Source organism: Poecilia reticulata, chromosome 13, assembly GCF_904066995.2.
Source record: "Poecilia reticulata chromosome 13, P_reticulata-male-v2, whole genome shotgun sequence".
Lineage (NCBI taxonomy): Eukaryota > Metazoa > Chordata > Actinopteri > Cyprinodontiformes > Poeciliidae > Poecilia > Poecilia reticulata.
The window spans coordinates 19,755,424-19,778,471 of NC_088842.1; the positions used below are offsets into that span (position 1 = coordinate 19,755,424).

General features: G+C 39.7%; 1 protein-coding gene across 3 annotated transcripts; it reads right to left on the bottom strand.

Moving 5' to 3' along the window:
* Positions 1 to 652: 652 nt before the first annotated feature.
* Positions 653 to 21,500, bottom strand: sgcg (sarcoglycan, gamma). 3 transcript variants are annotated; one of them, XM_081614197.1, is made up of 10 exons: positions 21,275 to 21,500; positions 19,828 to 19,987; positions 14,998 to 15,192; positions 14,459 to 14,563; positions 6,229 to 6,316; positions 5,317 to 5,436; positions 3,668 to 3,740; positions 3,360 to 3,483; positions 3,182 to 3,305; positions 653 to 2,158 (listed from the first exon to the last, which is right to left on the bottom strand). In XM_081614197.1, exons 3-10 carry the CDS (start codon positions 15,190 to 15,192, stop codon positions 2,073 to 2,075), a joined length of 915 nt encoding a protein of 304 aa, XP_081470323.1. In that variant the 5' UTR covers positions 19,828 to 19,987; positions 21,275 to 21,500; the 3' UTR covers positions 653 to 2,072. The 3 variants fall into 3 exon arrangements, with proteins under 3 accessions (XP_081470323.1, XP_081470322.1, XP_008424127.1); XM_081614196.1 differs by lacking the exon at positions 19,828 to 19,987 and having other exon boundaries at positions 21,275 to 21,498; XM_008425905.3 differs by lacking the exons at positions 3,182 to 3,305; positions 19,828 to 19,987 and having other exon boundaries at positions 21,275 to 21,491.
* Between the last annotated feature and the right edge of the window lie 1,548 nt (positions 21,501 to 23,048).

Here is a 23,048-nt window from a genome sequence, read left to right on the forward strand (position 1 = left end):
CCGAGCTTAAATGCAGCGGCTCTATTTCCCTCCTGTAGTGCCAGATCGACAGCCCTCAACTTAAAAGCTGCATGATACGAGTCTGAAAACATTTCTCCATCGTGCCTGCTGCTTAAAAATACCCCTGAACAGGTTGGAAAATTAGCACGTTCTTCTTTTGATTTACAATTTTGACTTCTAATGATTCACTTCCTGCTAGAGAGCCCCCTGGTGGTTGAAAAAAATACACAGCAAAGCCACAGCGGGATACAATCCGCGTGGTTCAAAGCTTAGAAAAAAAGTAGCAGCTTTTAGTCCGAAAAATACGGTACCTTAGGTGAAATTGAATAATTTCCACGGCACACCTGACGATCACTCACGGCACACTAGTGTGCCGCGGAACAGTGGTTGAAAAACACTGCATTAGACCAATGCAAAGTGAATCTTGTGAATCAAGCTGAAGTTCCTCAAGTAAAAATGCTTTGGTGTAAATGCAGATCTTCTCCAGCAGAGTGCGCCACTGAACGCTTCAAGAAAATGTGCGATCATATTTCGGCTGTATTTTTGTTCGCCACTGAATCAAATCTATAATTAAAAAAAAGGTCATTGGATCCAAAACAGGAAAACACAATTTATAAAAAAAAATAAGGTGGATTAATGATGACAGAAAAAATAAAAGCAAACCAACATTTATTTAACATATAAAATGAATAAATATTACATTTGTTAAAATATGACAGACCTGAGGTGAGAACTGCATATCACCTTTATTCTCCTTTTGTTTTCATATTACAATCTCAACACAACACAATCAATACAAAAGAACTGCGATTAAAAACAGGCATGTAAAATACACCAATCCTTCACTGACAAAAATCGTCATTACAAAAACATTTACCTTTAAAAAAAAATATTTCAGACGCTGCAAACAAACACTTCCATCCATACAGTGAAGGCAAATGTTGAGCTCCCGTTCTGCGTAATGTGTTAAAAGATCACACATCTGATGCAAAGCACTGACACAGTTATAAACCATCATTTCCTCCTTTATTCATTCAAATATCCTTAAGGTTTGTCACTCTTGTTCTGTTTCTACCTCCATGTCGCTGTGGTAAAACTTAATGTTTCCACTGTCTCTACCAGCTTTCCTTTGACTTTACAGTAGACAATTTAACAAACAGGCCTGTTTGTGACTTTCTTGTTGTTTCCATGGTTATATAAGGAGCTCTAAAATAAGATGGGCAAAACATACCATGAGAAAAATCCATTATATGTGTTAATGAACTTATCATGTTGACACAAGGTGGTTCTTCTCATTTAAAATTAGAAGCAACGATGGAGTCACTTCATATAACTGTACTTAAAATCGACTTAAAGGAAGGGAAAGAAAACCCTCTAGTCTCTAAACTGTCTACAGAAAACTCAAAATGTACCACCATATTCAATCCCTCCTGTAGTTAAATAAAGTAACACTAAATTTAAAAAAAAAACACCACATACCAAGGGCTTGGAGTTTTGGATGAAGGCATCATTAACTAAAATAAATACTTTTAGAATAAAACAAAAATCTAATACAATTTATGTCCCCTTTTTCCAAGGCCTTGATATGCATTAACTTAATTTATTGCACCACAAGATAATATTGCATAGGATGTAAGCTGTTACCAGCTCCTCATTGCCCAGCCATCGTACTGCATGTGTAAAAACATTCTCATAAATCTGTGATGCACATATTTTTAAGCTGGAACGCAAATTTGCATCACTTCAATAGTTCAATAGATCCACATTACTTCAACTGCAGGGGGGGGGGAGTTCGGGGCATATCAGGATAAATTTTTTTACACAGCTTAACGTGTAAGTGGAGAAAATTGCAGACCCACTTGGGTCTGAGCATTAAAAAAAAAAAAGGAAAGGAAGAAAACTTGAGCCCCATAAAAACAGTTGTGCTTGTTGCCTCCCAAAAGATGCTTCTTCAAAGAGAAAGAAAATCGATGACTGTTAGAGTCCGTGTCTAGCAGTCCTGATTTTCGCTGCAAGTGGAAGTTCGTCCAGCTTTGGACAGAAAGAGCTTTCCACTGTGACAGACACAGACCTCAAACAGATCCTGAGTATTTCCAGAAACGCCTCCTTTGCTCAGCGGCAGGCTCGGCATGCGCACCGTCTCTGCGTCCAGCACCAGCTGCATCGTGAGGAGAACAAGTTTCCATGGGTCGGCATTAATATCTCGGTCAATCAGATAAGACACATGCACAAGTATAAGTAAGATGGAATTAGGATATTTTCATGCCTAAGAGGTTTGATTAAAAAGAAGGTGGCAAAAAGTCAGAAATGCAATTCAAGTATTTTTGATTATTCAGTTTGGGTTATTATCACAACGATTTATTCTAGGAAGAATAAATACAATCACAATAAGGTAAATATTCCACCATAAAACCAGAGTGTCACAGAGGTGTATTGTTCTATTGGGAATTAATTCATAATGATCAAATAAATACTTCATGTGATTTAGCCAGTTAGTTAGACTGTAGAGATTAACTTGGCCTTCAGAACCGTTTACTAACAAACTACATGGAATCCAAACCACAACTGAGCCCAAATGCAGGTTTGATTGGCTCTAAACAGAATAAACCATCATTTATCATCATGTCATTTTTTACCCTCTGAAGCACAAAGATCAGAGGGAAATAAAATATACATTTAAAAATACAAAATGCTACTCACTGAAAGATACAAGCTTACAGTGCCTTCCGAAAGCATCATTACTTCAGGAAATTGTTCACATTTTATCCCTGTTAAAATCACTAACTATTTTAAAAACATTTTCAATACAGACCAGCACAAAGCAGCACATAGATGTGGAGGAAATGTTGTAAAGTCCAGTCCATTTAACTGTCCTGTACAATATTACACAGCAATAACTGAGATCAGCTGATTATAATGGCACACCACCGTTTTCAGATTTCTACTTCTTTTCCTTCTACTTCATAATTTTGCCCTGCTTGTGTTGGTCTTTCACTTCAAATCCTGAATAAATACGTTAAGGTTTTTTTTTTCATTTTCACACTGCAAAATATGGAAAAGTTCAAAGAGGCCCTGGACACTTCTGCAAAGCACTGTAAGTTACAGCATGAAGTGGAAGTGGTGAAACCAGCTCTCTGTGGGCAGTGTAGCTAAGGAGTTTCAGACGTAAATGCTCAGTGACCTGTAAGAGCCGCGCTCATGTCAAACTGTGCCGGAGCTCCCAGGTGCGGACAAGTGAGATCATGGACGTATAAAGCCGCGTGTTCCCTGCCAAAAGCGTGCTGTGTATACATTCCCCAGCTGACCTAAAGAAAAACGATGAAGAGAAGTCAGCAGGAAGTGTAAAGCTGGTTTCTTACCAGCCCTGAAGTCGACTGCAGGATGACGTCCATGTTGGAAGCAGCTTCTATGTTCCCAGCCAGAGCTTTGAGATGAACTCCCTTTGGTGCGTCCATTGTCACAGAGCGGGTCGGGCACTCCAGCCTACAGAAAGACAGCTGGGCTTTACAAAGAGACAGACCACTGTGATCTCATCAACAGCACTGATTCTGATAATGAAGAGAGCGGGTAAAGGAGATATTCCTTTGCGCTGAATATCTCCCAATAATTGCCAATAAAAGGCCACGATTTTAGGAAGGTGACGAGATGTTGTAGCTGCGGTCCTCACTTCAGGTCTTTCAAAAGCTCTGACTTCAGCACCGGCACCTCCACAGAATGCTGGAACAGAGCTCCTTCAGGACCTGAGGAAACAAACACACACACACACACACCATTCATCAAAGGCAGAGGAGGCTCTGGCAGACACATGCAGAACATTCCTAAGACTTTGTTTCATTGGTTTTCACTAGCATTTGGTGTAAAAACGAGCCAACAGTCGTCATCTTCAGGGAATGATGCCGGCTGATTTTAAAGCGCCGTCCTATCTGCTGCGTTTCTGTGAGCTTGACTTTAAAAAGGAGAAGCAGTCTGTCGGCTCACTTTGACTCTCGGCAAATTGGGCGAAGCAACACGGAGAGACAGATAACACTGAGGGCTCAAGCTGACCCCGGGCGAAACGAAGCCATCAGCCGCCTCTCTGTTTAATCAGTCACCACAGTTTGTGGTCAGTGGCACACACCAACATCAACACCGAAACATTCGGAGCGCAGGATGGAAATGTATGAAGATAGTTACCCTGCAGCTCTTTGCTATGTGAAAAGATTCTCTGTGTGGTTTTATGATACAGATTATTGACTCCAAGCCTTAACTGTGCACACGATGGATTGTATTCTCTGTGGCATTAATGCATTTACGCGTGCTAATTCAGTTGCATGGGAGATCATTAAAAGGCATTTAACTTTATGGCTTAAAAGGCTAAAAAAAAAAAGAAAAAAAAAGAAAAAAGGTCTGCCTGAGCAAAACAGTGTAATCTGAATAACAGGGAATTTAAAGATAAATCTTTTGAATTTTTCATACAAATTTGAGAAGGCAAATAGGAATTAGGAACACACGCCAGCAATGAAAATTGGAGTACTTATCAAGCCTTGTTTTGTGCTGTTCCAATTGTTTTAAACGTTTAGGTTGGTTTTTTTTTACTGAAGATATTGGCAATTAATGACAGATCTTCTTACTATATGGTTTAAAAATTATTCAGTTGAATCTGCTAAATAGGAAATTTTAGAAAATGTTTTTATAAAGAACAAATGCCTCATAAATTTAGATTTTTTTTTTCTCCAAAAGTAATTACTATAAAAAATGCCTAATTTAGAGGCTAAATTTTTCTAATTTGATCATCTCGATAGGTACCTTCACTGAAGGTGGCAGTAAATGTGGAAAGTTTGCAAAGTGTTTAGCAACCCTTGAACAAAATTCAGATGGTGACCGGTGCCTGAATATGAAATTGAAAGTATCAGAAAGAGGAAATTGTTTTCTATTAGCTTTGCATTGTTATTTACTGAAGAGCTGCAAGCAAAGAAAGAAAACTCCAAACCAAAATCAAGTTTTCCACACACAGTTGCTCCAGTAAGACACTGTTCTCTAATGCAGATCAGAAGTTACTGTAAGTAGATTAAAACTGAGGGAAAATTCACTTTAAACTTAAACTCCAATATGTGTCACAATGATGATCACTTTAATGAAAATCAGCTATTTACACCCAAAGACCGTGGAAACAATCACATTGTGTTTGTCCTTAGTTAGCTGGTTGCTGCTCAGCGTTTTGCCTTCGAACCCAACCTGTGGTTGACGTCACATTGGAGGTGTGTGTTATCGTTTTCCAAATGGTCCCAGCCAACAGGTGTGTGCTACATTCACACGTATAGATATCCGCCCACATACCTGTGACTCGGAGTTTGTCCGGACCAATCACAGTCTGCTCGCCATCTGCACTGAACAGCATGTTGTTGTTGGGGGAGTTTAAGAGCATGCTGTGAGTGTGTCCCTGAGCCTCTTTGGGACCTGCAACAGTAACAGAAAACACCTAAAAGGGGTTTGGCAGTGGTACATGAACAAAGCGGACCTCATCCTTTCACTCCGAGGCGTTTTAGATTTGCGCAGAAAATTTTCTAGCTCATTAGAATTGCTGAGGTGATCAGCAAAGTGGATCAATTCAACCCCAAGAGTAAGTAACCCCCATTAGGTTTTTACTGAAGAGTGCCTCATCACAGGTCAGCCTCTTTGCCCTTGACTGCAGCTGTGTTCACAGCCCTGTGAGAGCAGAATCTACTGCAGGTGGATCCCTCAGTGACACATTTAACTCAGCCGCCTGTGTCTACATTTGCGAACGACACACAATCTTCTCTAACAAGCATTTTAGTTTTATGCTCCCGGGGTTGGGAGCACGCAGGCTATGCGGTTTACGACTTAACGATCAAGGACACATAATGGCATCGCGGAACACAGTAATTAGTTGGGTCATTTGCTAGCCTTTTAATCATGACAAAGCATCCTAACGTGGCCGTCGGAGGACTATAAAAGATGTACAAATATGACCCTCCACGGGCCCCAAGCCCTCCGTGGAAGACAGAATGATCCGGAAGCAATGCCAGAGACAGGAACACTGCCTGTAATGGCTTTTAAATGGAAATCTAAGAGATTATAAATTGACAGATGGCCTCTTGTCACTGCTAATGTAGGATGAGGAATCCCTGCAGGACAAGCACATGAGTGACTTTACCGTCGCCCCCATACGTCATGCGAATGCGAGGTGTGAGTGCGGGACTGTCTCCGTGTGGACATGCGTCCTCTTACCCACAGATGTCCTCCCCGTAACGTTCCCGTTCTCGTTGCGGGCATTAAGGGAAACATTTTCTGATGAGTGCACAACTAGGGGAGTGTCCTGAAGGCAGAGGGGGAAAAAAAGACGCTTTATAGCCTCCAGAACAAACAAAATAAAGTAGAATAAACACATTTATGAGCAGGAAACACATACATGATGAAAAACTTTCACTTTGCCTCCAACAGGGTAACTATTGAAATACTAAAGTCTCTCTTTTATCACATAAGGCTAATATGTGAAGTGTCACTAAAGCTGTTCCTGATGTTTTCAGCCTCTAAACAACAAAAACACACATTTAATGAGTTCATCTATTTAGGCATTTTGAAAAAAAAAAATGTCTGGAGTGTTTTTATATGTTACGGGAGTTTGTTGCCTTTAGGCTACGTTGTACCATAATGATGCGCAGGAGAAATAGAAAACTTATCAGTTTGAACACCATTTATTTCATTAGCATGTTCAGCAGCTTTAACAGCAAAACAAAATGAGGAACTCAGTTTATTAGGGCATCTCGTCACTGTGGCTCAACCGGCTGAAATGAACATATTAAGGAGAAATTTTATTTAAAATTCAGTTTTAATCTCGATTGCGCAACAGATGCATTTGAGTACAGTAAAGTTAAAGTCACTGCTAATTTGCAGTTTATATTTCACTAGTAAAGCATATTTTTAGGTTGTATTTACTCTTACTCTCCATGCATTTACTTCTATTCATAGAATGAATCAGCCTCAAAGAGAAGGTAGGAATCACACCACCCACTTATCACTTGTACACTGTACCAGAGATGTCTGATATCTGTTCTTCACACTCACTACCTTCATAGCCATCTTGATTCCAGCTCTCATCCTCATCAGCTTTTGGTTCGCTGGGAAAGCTTTAACTTTAACTAGTAGCTAGATTTTTTTTTTTGCTCTTGTCTTCCTTGAAGCTGAATTGCATGAGGATGAATTCATTCAATAAATTATGGAGAGCCATTTCAGCCAAAATTAAATAAATAAATAAATGGGTGAAATAAATAAAAAATGAGTAAAATAAATCAAAAAATGAAGAAAAAGAGTGAAATAAATAAAAAATGTGGTTAAATAAATAATTTAGCTTTTTCATTAACCCAATTTTTCTTTTATTTATTTTTCATATTATCAATTTCTCAATTTCCTTTTTTTCATTAATCTATTTTTCATTTAACCATTTTTTAATTTAGCTTTTTCATTAACCCAATTTTTCATTTATTTATTTTTCATATTATCAATTTCTCAATTTCTCTTTTCATTAATCTCTTTTCATTTATCCCTTTATCCATTTACCCATTTTCATTAATCTATTTTCATTTAACCACTTTTCAATTTCCCTATTTCATTAACCCAATTTTTTCATTTATTTATTTTCATATTATCAATTTCTCAATTTCTCTTTTCATTTATCTCTTTTCATTTATCTATTTTCATTTGTCCATTTTTCATTTATCCCTTTATCTATTTACCCATTTTTCATTAATCTATTTTTTAATTTAACAATTTTCAATTTCCTTTTTCTATTAACCTGATTTTCTATTTCCCAGTTTCATTAATCAATTTCTCATATATCCCCTTTTTATTTTCTTTTACCTATTTTTCATTTAACATTTGTTTGAAAAATAGTTACTTTTCCCATTTTCCAATTTCCCTTATTCATTTAGTATTTCCTTATTTTCTTATTTATCACATTCTATTTCCCCGCAAAACTTGGAAAAAATAAATGCAAATGAGGAGAGGCACGTCATCAGGCTACAACTTCCCCAATTGGTTGGTTAGCGTCACACCCATACTTTGCTTCAAGAAAGATGGCGACCTACTAACGGGTTATCAATAAGCTGAAGCTCATTAACTTCATTAGAAAATAGTGTTATTACTCCTGACTTTAGTTCTCGTGTGGCCGCTCAGACAGAACGTGTTTCAGTTGGCGGCTCTCATGGACTCAGAGCTTCACCGTCGGGAGTTTTTATAGTTTGGACGAAGCGGCCGCTGAAGTTGGCTTATGATTGAAGGTTCGGGACACCTTCGTAGCTACCAGCTGTGATCCAACTATAAGGAGCAACTTTACTGTGCATCGTAAGTGAACTGCAATATCCAGAGGCAGATCTACGGAGCATCGAGCTGAAAGAATGAAAGTGACAAGCCTTGGAGATCTGCATCGGAGGCCATCTTTCAGACCTGCACCGCTGCTGTCCGTCCAGGATCCTCCGGTTGCCCAGACGTTACACGGTAAGCTACTAACGCTGATGTTTGTTTTCCAACTACAGTCATATTTAATCAATAGGGCTCAATTACGATCGTGGGAGGGTTTGAGTTGATCTCGGCAATAGGTGACAAACTGAACGCCTCCAGGATGTTGAGACCAGCACGTTCTCTGATCCAATACATCTTATTAAGGATAAAATCAACAAAACGTGTTCAAATTAATGGCCCAACAAAATTAATAATCTCTGTAATTATTGTTTAAACAAGGTGTGTGCATTTCGGTACCATTACAAAAATAAGAAAGGACTCAAAGACCCTGATGAGCAGAGCAAAGTTTAAATTGGCTAATCAGCCACCGCTGTGTTCATGAGAGGAGATGCTTGTTAACTGAGATATAAATATGAAGCCTGAAAACCCAATATCTTAACGGACTGAATCCTAATGTGTTTTTAGTTAATCTATGCTGGGTTTGTGGGGCGCAAGCGGTTGCCACGGCAACAGGTTGATTAAACGACAGTAAAAAGGTAGGAGAGGTTTAGTCGATCGCCCTGTTTTACCTTTGTAAACAGACAACCTGAATACAGTGACATTTAGTGAGGGTACAGAATGGAGAATTGATAAAAGCTGAACTCCTGCTACAATCTTTGCCTCTCTTGGTTACATCCCTGAGGTGTGCCAACTGTGGCCCACATGCATATAAAGTAAATATGACTGTTATTTTAAGTAGTTCTTTGTATGTATAACTTGCCCACCTTAGTTTGCCTGTTTTTGGTCAACATGTGCCTCAACATTTGGTTACTGTTCCTTAGAGGTGGACAGAGGACCCACAATTTATACTCCAGGAATAACAGTAGCACTTCAACATGTTTTTACTCAAAGTAAAAAGTAGCTGAATAAGAAATTACACAAGAGTAAAGAAGCATTTGGTAAAAAGTTTATCAGTACTGAGTAACTGATCAAGTTATCAATTATTTCATATCTTAAAAAAAATTACACAATTAGAAGGCCCAAAATATTATGTTAAGTGGTAATTTAGGTATTTTAAAGACAAAATTAAAAATTTGTTTAAATAATAGTGATGCTTCATAACAAAATGACTTGAGTAAAAGTAAAAAGTTCAGCATAGTAAGAGTATTCCTAAAAGTTTGAGTTTCAAAAAGTTACTCAACTATATTTGAGTAAATGTAATTAGTCACTCCTAAACTCTGCCCTTCTGAGGGAACAGGAGAAGGAACTGTTAAGGAAATAAATTAATCTTGATATTAAACATTGTTTCAATTAACAAATGAATCATAACACCCAGAACATATTCTGTTATGTTTATTCAAGGGCGAAGGAACAGAATGACTGGAGATTCTGGCTGAGAAGGACCAGGCCTGACACGGCGAACACTGAGGAGAACCGTCTGCACTGTGAGCAGCACCAGAACTCCTGATGGGTCTCCTTCAGGAAGAAGCAGAGAGACGGCCGACCTCCACAGAGAAGAGTTCACCCAAACATCAGAGGAAAAATGAATGCTGGTGCTCAAACAGAAGAGCTTATTTTCTTAAACCCAACACACACAGGGTGTTGTGGCCCTGATTAAAAACCTGCTAACTTCAATTTAACTGAAACACAGAACATCCAGAAATGTGATGAACTTCAGCTATAGAGTGAAAATGACAGTGAGATGAAAACATGTGTCTATATCACTCTGTTACACAGGACATTAACATTTTAAAGTGTTTGTTCCAGAGCCCCTGATACAAATGATAGCATTAGCTCATCCATCAGACATTTACTGAGGCCTGGTGTGACAGAAGGAAACACCTGAAACATGCAGGGCAGACAGACCTGAGGACTGACTGGTTAAACTATTTCACTGACGCTTCAGATTGCAGATTTCCAATTGAAGGCGTCCGTAAATGAACACAATCATTATTCAATAAACCAAGCTGTGTAAAATAACTGCTAGGGTTGCTATTAAGAACCCAATATGTCATGTTTGTTCATTTCTACGTTGTCGTACATACAAGGTACTCCACTCACTGTTTAGCTTCATGTTGAAGAATCTTCAGTGTAATGAAACCAAAAAATAAAACGGATCCAAAACGTTCAATCTGTATTCTATTTTTGTAGCTTTGTTCTATTAAGATTGTTTCGTTTACTTTAAGCCACAAACAAACGATCATTTTATTGTCTCTGGGATGTGAAAACATGAGATTTGATTAAATTAGAACTTCACAGATTAGAAGGAACACAGATTTCATAATAATCAAACATTTTGTTTATTCAAAACGGAAAAATACAGACGGTTTATGCATATCAATGATGTAAGAACAGCCACATTTTTCTTAAATGAATGTGTCACCAGTGCATTTGTCGGGTGTTCCTGCTCCAGAAAGGTGAAGGTCTCTGGTCATCCTGAAGCTGTGAGCCCACTGGGAGTCTGAAGGGAAACACTGAGACCAGAGGCCTGCAGGATGGTCTGCATCTGAAAACATACATGATGGAAACATTAATAAATGTGCTGCGCCAAAAAGCTGTACTTTTGACCTGGTGGCGATGGTACCAGTTATGGTAGATCTGAACTTTGGTTTGATGACCTAAATATGAGAAGCTTCAGACTGACAGGAGTTAGGTTAAAGCCACATCTTGTGAAGTTGGGATATTTTTCCTCTAACAGGATCCAGAGGAATCGCAACAAACCAGAAGTTGGACTAGAATTTATTTCAATGTCATTTGTGAATGTCAGCTTCTCATTTTCAATAGTGGAGTTTAAAAGTTGAAAGGTTATTTTGGAGAGAGTTTCATCGCATCAATATTTCCACTAAATAAATAGCATGTTTGATACATGAAAAGCCTCTCAGACTCAAAGCAAGATGCCAGAGAGCACAAAACTTAAATATTAATTTAATTTCACATAATTATCTCGGTAGAAGCCATTTGTTTGTTAATGAAATATAGTCGCAGACGAACGAGGTAGTTAGTCCAAGTTTGTCGTTTATTGAACGTTCATAAACTACAGCAGCTGTGATGCATCCCAGCAAAGGTAAACAAACGTAAAACAGGGCGATCGACTCTAAACGTCTCCTAACTTTTTAATGTCATTTAATCAACCTGTTGCCGTGGCAACCGCTTGCGCCCCACAAACCCAGCAGAGATTAGTTAAAAACACAAAAGATTCAGTCCGTTAAGATATTAGGTTTTCAGGCTTCATATTTACTTCTCTGCTCATCAGGGTCTTTGAGTCCCTTTTTATTTTTGTAATGGTACAGAAATGCACACACCTTGTTTAAAAAATATTTACAGAGATTATTAATTTTGTTGGGCCATTAATTTGAACACGTTTTGTTGATTTTATCCTTAATAAGATGTATTGGATCAGAGAACGTGCTGGTCTCAACATCCTGGAGACGTTCAGTTTGTCACCTACTGCCGAGATCAACTCAAAACCTCCCGCGATCGTAATTGAGCCCTATTGATTAAATATGACTGTAGTTGGAAAACAAATATCAGCGGTAACTCACCGTGCAACGTCTGGGCAACCGGAGGATCCTGGACGGACAGCAGCGGTGCATGTCTGAAAGATGGCCTCCGACGAAGATCTCCAAGGCTTGTCACTCTCATTCTTTCAGCTCGATGCTCCGTAGATCTGCCTCTGGATATTGCAGATCACTTACGATGTACAGTAAAGTTGCTCCTTATAGTTGGATCACAGCTGGTAGCTACGAAGGTGTCCCGAAACTTCACTCGTAAGCCAACTTCAGCGGCCGCTTCGTCCAAACTATAAAAACTCCCGACGGTGAAGCTCTGAGTCCATGAGAGCCGCCAACTGAAACACGTTCTGTCTGAGCGGCCACACGAAAACTAAAGTCAGGAGTAATAACACTATTTTCTAATGAAGTTAATGAGCTTCAGCTTATTGATAACCCGTTAGTAGGTCGCCATCTTTCTTGAAGCAAAGTATGGGTGTGACGCTAACCAACCAATTGGGGAAGTTGTAGCCTGATGACGTGCCTCTCCTCATTTGCATTTATTTTTTCCAAGTTTTGCGGGGAAATAGAATGTGATAAATAAGAAAATAAGGAAATACTAAATGAATAAGGGAAATTGGAAAATGGGAAAAGTAACTATTTTTCAAACAAATGTTAAATGAAAAATAGGTAAAAGAAAAATGGGTAAATAAAAAAGGGATATATGAGAAATTGATTAATGAAACTGGGAAATAGAAAATCAGGTTAATGGAAAAAGGAAATTGAAAAATTGTTAAATTAAAAAATAGATTAATGAAAAATGGGTAAATAGATAAAGGGATAAATGAAAAATGGACAAATGAAAAATAGATAAATGAAAAAGAGATAAATGAAAAAGAGAAATTGAGAAATTGATAATATGAAAAATAAATAAATGAAAAAATTGGGTTAATGAAATAGGGAAATTGAAAAGTGGTTAAATGAAAAATAGATTAATGAAAAATGGGTAAATGGATAAAGGGATAAATGAAAAAGAGATTAATGAAAAAGAGAAATTGAGAAATTGATAATATGAAAAATAAATAAATGAAAAATTGGGTTAATGAAAAAGCTAAATTAAAAAATGGCTAAATGAAAAATAGAGTAATTAAAAATGGGTAAATGAAAAATAGATTAATGAAAAAAAGGAAATTGAGAAATTGATAATATGAAAAATAAATAAAAGAAAAATTGGGTTAATGAAAAAGCTAAATTATTTATTTAACCGCATTTTTTATTTATTTCACTCTTTTTCTTCATTTTTTGACTTATTTTACTCATTTTTTATTTATTTCACCCATTTATTTATTTATTTAATTTTGGCTGAAATGGCTCTCCATAATAAATAGGGGAGCATGTGTGGAAATCGGCTGACATAATTTAGAATTAACTTCACCGCAGCTATCAATATATTTCTTATTGGTAAATTGTAAATGTCAAAGCAAGACATGAGTGAATAGTAAGCATTTGAACATTAGATGTACACCAGGAAACACACAATTGGGAAAACAATTGTTTTGGTGTTTTTCTACAATTATTTATAGTTTCTTTTTCTACAGTCGACTCCTCAACTCTGACTGATTTTTCAGGCTCCTCACAAAAAGAGTTCATTAACATGTCAAACATTTAATAAATTGGGTAACATTAGACAAACTGGGAAACCGTTTGTTTTTAAACAAACTGCTGCTGACCATTTTGCAGCAATGTTTGCACAAGGCGACAGAAGCAGCCTGTAATTTGTATCGGCAGACAGAAAACATGAGCCTTTTATGAACAGAAAGCCACCCGGCATTAAATCACTTCTGTTTCTGTGCTGCGAGGAAGACGCTTTTATAAAAATGATCCGAGTAACAAACTTTTCATGCAAAAGACGAAGGACGGCGACGTGAGTCACTGAGTCTCATTAGATAGCCGTATAATGCATTAGAGAATGTGCCCATCCATAAATGAGGGATGTATTGCCTCTTTAATGAGAGTAGTGAGAAGAAAGAAAGAAAAAAAAACCCCAAACACTTAAAAAAAATAAAAAATTGTTGTTATGAGCAAGAAAAGCCATAACATGCAAACAACTGCAGCAAAGTGTTCCCATCTGCTGCTAGGAGGCAGGCCATAAACTACTCCCCACCACAAATATCCCTGAGGTTAATGGGGAGCTGAGCGCTTCGCCATGTGCACTGCGTGGGACTGCCAAATCCAGTTTGTTCTGACACGTTCCCCCCACAAAAAAAACAAAACAGTGAGAAATATGCAGCACCCTGGCTAAGGCTGGGCAATATCTGCACGAGTGTCTGCAGATTCAGATGATAGCAGCACATTTCCAACTCTCACTCCAGTTTAAGGTTTAGTAAACAGGATGAAATAATCGGCAGGCTGTCGGGCTGCTAGGCTGAGCAAACAACAGTTTGACGATTAATTGGAAAGCAGAAGGTAGGAGGGGGGGACCAGACAACGAGGAGGAATGTGGGAGATAGAGTGAGTGTTTATGATGATCTTACTTCTCTGGAGTGAATCTCTTGAGCATAGACCGGGAAAAGAAACTCAGACTCGCCTTCATCCAGCTTCACTCCATCAGGGTGTACTTGTAGGAGTCCCATCCCTTCCTAAAATAAACGACTTAATTTCAAGAAATAAAATAACACAAAACAGGCTTCAGCTGAGTTTCAATATTCACATTCGCCGCTTTGATTGTTGTGATATTTCTCCTAAGACTTCGGGTCTGGGCTCATGGGCAGGCTCTTAAATAAATAGCATGTCTATAAATATATGAGTATGTGTGTGAGGCTGCTTGGTGCATCTCTGTTTCTTCATAAATCTGCAGCTGCCATCTGGACTTGAGACAGAAAGCTGAAAAGACTCCCTGAAATAGCAGTCGCACTGTCCTCTTTAAACAGCCAAGTACAAGCTAATGGTGAAAACGCCTTTGCTGCAACGTGCGTCCTGATGTTAGCGGACTAGGTGAAGAAAAATAACAGAGAATTTAAAGCGTATTCAAGAGGAGCGGTGAAATGGAACGGAAAATGTGAGCAGGGCGCACCGCGTTGAACCACATCACCCGGAGGATCCATATGGTGAGGGCAAAGTTGACCACCAGGATGACGATGAGCAGCAACACAAACAGGTAGAGGCAACGTTTCCTCCAGCCGTAGATGCCAATCTTGTAGATGTGGTCGGGCACGGGCCGGGGCGCGTCGACGCCTTGGGTGGTGCTGACGTACTGCTCCCGAACCATCTGTCGGATGAGGGCAACACATGTTGACAGGTACACAGGCAAGAGAAATGGATGCTTTAAGTCAGATTGAACATGGCATGGCGTGACATCAGTCAGGGATGAGAGAGTTGAAGACGCTTTGGTGGAGAGAAACCCCACCAAACCTCAACAAAACACAAAACTCTCTTTAAAAAAAATTATCGATGAATACGGTGGCTTGCAAAAACGTTCCTTCAGCCTTTTGCCATGTTACACATACAAACTTTAACTGATCTCTAAGGAAAATTATAAATTGTTTACAATTTTTTTTATGAATATTGGCATGAAGTTTTAAGCAAACATTAACTTATAAGTAAACAGAAGACAGCTGAGTATAATTGAATAAATCCAGCTGTAAAGTGAAGACCTCTGTTGTTTGAGAATATTAAAAGCCAACAGCAACATGGAGACTTACGAACTCACCAAACGGTCAGAAAGAAAGTTGTTTAGAGGAGGGGTAGGTTATAAAATAATAGAGTCATAGAGTTTAATCCAGGGAAAAGAGTGTAGCACCAGAAACATACAAAGACATGGCCGCCCAGATAAACTGACAAGCTTGGGCAAGAAGAACAAAAACCAGGGAAGCAGCTACAGGCCCATGGTAACAAAGTCAGGAAGACAAATAGTCATATAGTCCCTGAATGTGGTCTTTATAAGCATCAAGAAGACACTTAAAGAGTGTTTTTATAAGTGTCCATTGCAAAAAAAAAAGACAGCAGAAATGTGGTAGAAGTTCCTCCAGTTCGATGAGACCAAAATGTAGCGGTTTGACCTGCTAGCAAAGAGCTATCCGCTGCTCAAAGCTAGCATGCTACATCAGCCTGAACATTACCAGACAGGTGATGTTCTGGTGATTACAAAGCCATTACTAAAGTCACAGAACTGATACTCTCCACAGTATCAGTACTGTGGAGATGCTTTCTGTCAGTAGGGACAGGGGAGCTGGTCAGACTTAGTGGGAAGATGGATGAAACTTATTTTTCTTGCCCGGTTAAAAGATTGTGTTTATAATTCCCTTGGACTCTTAGAAATGTCCTTGATGAACCTCGTTATTAATTCATGAGCAGACATTCCTTTGTAAAGAATTGTGAATGCCTTCTTTGGTTTTTCTGCTCAGAAAGTTACAAGGTGCATGTCTGACCTTAGATAACAATGTTGCTTTCAGTCAGAAGAAAACTTTACCTCGTCAAACAGTTTTTTTTGTTTTTTTCTTTATAGCTACCTACACGACGTGGCTAATGCTGTACAAACATCTGCTCTCGTGGGTCTATTAGGGCCTGATTGCATAATGACTGCAGGGAGAGCCTGTGGCTGAGTTTGGACGCAGAGAGTGATGGACTCACAGAAAGAGAAACAGAAGTTTGGCCAATGGATTTCAAGCCTCATTATTGTATTTACAATTCACTTTTCTTCTGCTTTCTTCTTGTTTTTCCCGATTTCACTCTTTTCGAGTTTCAGCAGGCCTTATTCGTTTTGCCTTCACAAACTTGTGGTAGAGATGAAGCAAAGCACGCCCATCAAAATGACTTTTTGTACTGCTTAGGATGCGCCCGGAGCATGGGAACCGGACCAGGACAGGTGCCTGACCCACCTGGCCTGTTTGATGCCACATCTGGCCCATGTAGCGGAAACACACAAATCTCTGCAGAGACGAGACACAGCAGTCTTATTTCGGACCAAAGTGAGGCGTCTTCTACCGGTTTTATTTTGGTGGTATGCTGACTGACCCAAGGTGGTTCACTGCAAGTACACTTTTTTCTTTTTTCTCTCCAAACTTAAAGCTATGTCCGATGTTTAGGACAACATTTTGTGAAGAATCTTGTATTGAAACTTCAGGAAGAGAAGAGAAAGTTGGATTTTAACTTCCACTGAAATTTCTCTTTTTAGTTTGAAGTTATTTCATGTTTTTGTTTTTGTTTCTTTGCATAATTAATCATAGGTAGATTGTGTGATTATGTATAGGTTAATTAGTGACGAGCAATTATTTATACAACAAATACTCAATTTCAAGATGAAGCGTCAATATTGTAATTTTCATATAATAAAAAAAAAATCTCAAATTAAGAAAAAAAAAACACCCTTAATATCAATTGTCAACACATAAGAAGGTTTAACACAAAAGCATATTAAATAATAACTCTCTTTTGCTACAGTGTTAAAGCGAGAAGCAGCTTCTACAGCTTTTTGCAGCAATGCTCTTCTCGCAATCATTGCGATTAATAGCATTGATAAATAATCCCTGCGGAATGCTGCATCATCCTCTTTGTTATGACAGTTAATGCATCAGATATTTGGTTGAAATTGCTGATATGGAAGAGTGTTTGAAATAAATGTACTGCCCTCTTTATCGCTAAAACTGGAGCTCACACACAAAACAAAAACAAGCAGCATTAGGGAGATCGATGAACGTTGGAATCCGTTGGGAAACGTGCGTCATCTTTCCTGCGGTCGTGGTCTTGGGTTACTGAATACAGTAATTTTGGTGAATTTTCATCTTTGACACTGAGTTTCCATTACTGCAGGATTTAAGCACACAATGTTTATATGCAATATACTTTCCAAGCCTTTCAGCTTGGCTTTATAAATGCACCCCGCCTAATGACACATCCACATAATGCTTCACTCACACACTGTGCAGTCTGTGATTCATGAGCCCGGCGCTCGGGTACTGTGGCTTTAGAAGAGCGGTGCCAACACAGAACTTTACACAATTTCCCAGCACCTTTTGAAAAAGGGGGGAAAAGGAAAACGCAACCTAATACAGAACAGAAGCACTTTCTGCTTACAGTATCAGCTTCATAAGTGTCGACGCAGCAAGAACTTCCAAAAGGATTTTATTTAATAGAACAACGCAAAGTGGAGCAAGGCTACTTAGTGGAATGATAATTATACATGGTTTGAAAAAGGGCTAAGCGTCACGACCAAACAACACCAGGAAAGTTGAGGAGAGAGTTGTGGAGAAGTTTAAATCAGTTTTTAAACAATATTCAATTCAACTGAAAAAGTACTTTAATGTTGCAACTCAAATTATTCAAGATTCGTCAAAGAGTTGTTGTAGATGGGAATGGCTGTGGGCCTGCAGCAGTCTGTATTACAGCCAATTTAAAGAAGCCTCTGACTGAAAACACTGATTCTCAAGCTTTGAACGTCCCAATGCGCTGCTCAGTCCTTTATCCAGAAAGGGAAAGAATATGGCACAACACTAAACCTACACAAGACATGAAGGTGAGAATAAAAGAAGCAGCCAAGAGACTCTGGAAGAAGGTGCTCGGCCTATTGGAACTAAAATCTAACTTTTAGGTGTACATGCAAAACAAAAGAAAAGAAAACACCTCTTGCACAAAATGTCTTGCTACAGATAGGCGCCAGCATCCCTCCTGACCCCACTAGGGACATGGGTGTAAGAAAATGGATGGATGGATGAAACCATGTATCATCCTCAGTGAAAAAAAAACAAGGTTGAGGCTGTAAAGTGAGAAAAAGTCCGTGAGGATGAATGTGGCACAGGAAGATGTTGTGTCTTGAATCACAGCAAGGCTTAAGTTGCGACCCAGGACTCGTTTTCTGTGTTCGGGTCACGTGAGGTCAGATCAGGCTCGGACTGCTGACCCCTCTGAGTGAGATCCCGGTCGGCGCATTTGGACCACCTGACAAGGTGACAACAAGGAACCTTGGGGGAAGATTTCACTGAGACAAGGCAAGTGTGTGTCCAAGAAGCTGAAGGCCTGACAGGGCTGCGGTGAAAGAGGAGCTCTGTCAGTTTCTATTGATAGATCTGTAATAATAACCAAAAAAATAGCTGCAGAGAACACTGCTGTCATTGAGGAGAAAAGCTGGGGGGGAACACTGTCAGCTTTGGGTTATTACAAGTCAACAAAAACCCACCCAGAACAGGTAGGAAATAAAGACAAAGCCGCTTTAGATCTTCAGCCTTTCTTAGGGAAGCCGAACAAAGACGTCTTGTCTTATCGGCGTTTTCTCAACACGGCTTCACTGATTTACGCACAGCACAGATGTTGGATCCTACGTTCTCAGCTAGGTTCGCTCTCCATCACGGTAAAACCAACACTCCTCAAACCGAAAAGTAATTCTTCCCCGACAGGAACAGATGCTCAGCCGAGCACATCGTCTTTCTGCGGGCCCCAGGGGCCGTCGATGATACGGCCGGAAGCCGAATTAGCATGCAGCGGCAAACTGTACCGACAGGCTAAACTAAGTTTCTGCAAATAATGAAGGTAAACATCTTTTTCCAGCTGCACAGCGAGGGCTGACAGATAAAAGCGGAGGAGCTGGCTCCCGGCTCTCAGAGGGCCGGCTTGTTTCCCTCTGCCTGCAGTAAACACTTGGAGAGTGTGTGTTAAGGGCATAAAAGGCTGAAAGTGTTTCTATGACCAAATCTGCATCTCCACAGGACCTGTCACATGCCCTGCAAGCTTAGCAGTGATGAATAGCCCCTCTTTCATGAACAAATAAATGAATGTTGCCTCCAAATAGGAGGGAAAAAAATAACTGCGATATCTTCACGGGGGGAGAGAGAGAGAGACGAGCAGCGCTCTCGATAAGGAATAAGTTATGCGGAAATGCTTGTTTTTTTTTTTTTCCTGGCTTGTATCTCACCTTGTTTATATTTTTTTAATCCTATCTGTGCGAATGATTCAGGTGTAGAGGGTGAATCTGCAGGGAAAACAGCCCAGTTTTGCCAGTCATCTGCTGATTTGGAGAGCACGGATCGATTCACGTTTAAATGTTTGCCATTTCCAGGGATCTCCACTGAGGCCTGAAAGAGAAGCACACTTTCCCAATTAAACCCATTCCAATATCCCAGAGCTAGATCTATTAACACCAGCAGCTTTTGGTGAGCTCAAACCTTGATCAGATCAGGAACTTTAAGCAAACTAGCTCTTGGTTTGTTCATTATGGTGGCTAATGAATTTAGCTGGAATCCAGTGTAATTACTCTAAATGAACACATCAAGAGGCCTCTGTGCATTCAGCTGCTGGAAAATAAAGGAGGAGGAGGCATCTAAAAGGTTGGATCCGTCTGATGCGCCCTTCAGCTCCACTTTCAGGCCTTGCCACCAGGCTTTAAACCGCAGGCTGATCCCTCCATAGCAACCCAAATAAACACTCCCTGAAGAGCCTCGCTGCCAGACTGCCAGGAACGCTTAGTGTGTGCAGAGTTTAGCACAAAAATCTGACCGTTTCTAAGTTAATCTGCTAGTTTTAAAACTCAAATATGAAACACGCAGTGCAAACAGATGACAGCTTCTGATAGGGGGAAAAAAAAGTCTATGCCCTTTTTTATGTAAAATGTCCATCTGTACTCGTAAACCTCGTTTTTAACTTGATGTTAAAACAATTGAGATGCAGTGCTCCAATGCATTATCTGGATAAATGTGTCTCCCTGATGATGTCTGGCCTCTGGATGAGACCGAGGATCTGATCACTTCAAATCCTCAGGTCCGGGCTGTGATCCAGGTTTCTACATGAGCTAAAACTTGAACAAATCATGCGTTAGAGTTTTTGACTGGTTAGCAACTATTAAATGTGTAGAGGAAGGAAAATACTTAAAGGATCTCTGAGCTGAAGTTCACTCTGTGTGTATAGAGGATAGCCGGTGTCAAGTCTCAATGCTCTCCTGTGATGCCTTCATTTCTAAAAATAGGACGCAAGTGTTGTGAACTACATTTAAAACAAAAAAAAAGCCATATGGTCTGCAGACTCAGAGGTAATACCTGATATTGACCAAGCAGTGTAAAACTATAGTCTACAAGACTAATATAAGGACTTACAGTGAGTTATTTTTGTGTTTCACTTCTGTTGGCCATGTATGGTAAAACTGCTCACAGCCGGTTCACTAAAAACATACTTTCCTAATCCCAGGAAACCTCTGAACTGAATGGAAAGTTATCACAGCGCAACACATAAAACGCTAAGGTGGACGAAACCTTTAAGCCACGCTTACTAGGTTAAAGGTCAGCACTGTGAAACCCTTTGAAGTTCATTTCAAGAGGAGATACACACACGACAAATGCAGGGAAATAAAAACAATCCGAGCTACTCACGGTTGCGTGTCGAGGCACAGCAGTCCTCCTTCCAAAGCAGCAGATCCTGAGCTGCTCCCAGCAGCTTGAAAGGCAGCAGCGCTGGAGCTCCTCACTCGTCTGTCAGCCGCTCAACAGCTGCGTGCCATAAATCCAGAGCTGGGAGACGCATCCGGGTTGATCGCCGCGAGACGGCGCTCCCACCCCGACTCTGTCCTCCAGACATTTAAACATCACCGTCAGTGGGGCTCTGAGTGAGAGAGGGAGAGACAAAAATGGAAAGAGGAGGGCAGAGTTTCCATCACTCACACACACACACCCACACACACACACAGACAGACAGACAGAGACAGTCAGCCACAGTGAACAAAGGCAGCTGTTTTTCATGCTCTGTGTCACTTTCACTGCCCAGCCCAGAGCCTGATCAAGTACCTTCTAATCTGAGACTTCAGTCGTGGCTCTCGACATGAAGCTGAGCTTCCTGATTGCTTAGCCAGTGGGAAATGTGGGTTACTGAACTCATACGGGAAATTTGGTTACTGGAATCATAATTCTTAGAGCTACTGAACTTGTATGTGAAGATCCATGAGTAACTTCAAAAGCAGCCCTTTACTCATAAATCAACAAGAAGAAATAAAAATCTCCATTCATTCCAGTTCTATCATGACACAAGATAAAAACATATTGTTTTGTATTTCATAGAACATTTGCAGACGTTTTGTTTTTGAATAATTAAGCTTGACTGATGCTTTTTTTTTAGGTCTAAGCAAATCAGACGTGACATCAACTAAACCAGCTGAAAAGGAAAAGGTCCACCTGGACAAGAGTAACAGTCTGTGTACCTGTGGTCACAGAGAAAAAGAGCATTTTGATCTAATAAAAGATGTAAACAGTTTATGTTAAAGTGAGTCTTGTATTTAAGCTTCCTTGCTATTTTTGTCCTGCTGAGCCATTTGGGAGGCAAAATGCATTTTGCATCATACCTTTGGTACATTTTATTTTTTTCTTGATAACGTTTCTTCTAAATCTAAAACAATTAAATATTACGATTACCCGATTACCTTGTCCTAATTTCATTTTTAAATCCTACTGCTGAGCTTTTCACTTCTTGTTCACCAGGCTCATAATTGACAGCAGGTGTGAACCCAAGATTGAATGCTGAAACTGAACCATATTTGCAGCTGCTGTTTGATTCTCCCAATATTTTAACTTGAATTTAAAATGTGTAAAATGTCCTGAAGCTACTGCCAATGTTTAATTTTAGAATGTGAAGTTTGTGCTGGACAGCCAGAATGAAAAGACAAATGCAGCTCTGTGTTTGTTTTCTTTACAGGCTGAGTGTTGGAGGACCTGATGGATGTTGCATGCATGTCGAAGGCGTAAACCCCGCGGTTTGTTTGGCTGTCGGTGCTTGGGGGGAAACACCGCGCGGTGACAAAGGGAGGGTTAGCAACATCCATCAACAAAGTGCTGCACATCAATTGCCTTGAGCAAACATTTGAGTTTCTTTTCATGCCGTTATCAGCAAACCATAAACCTCCAAAGCCAGATGCTTTTATGGCACAACAGGGCATTTATGAGAGAGATATATAGACACCCTTCTGTCAAATTTTAATCCGAGTTTGATGGATTAAACGTTATCAAAGCCCGCCCCCTTTAATTACCCCCTCCCTCCTCCTGCTCCCCCCATAGGACATTTGTGACCTCGTGACCTTCCCCTATGGAAACTTTGTAACCTCCCCCCATAGGACGTTTGTGACCCTGTGACCTCCAATACCCTTCAGTCAAATTTTAA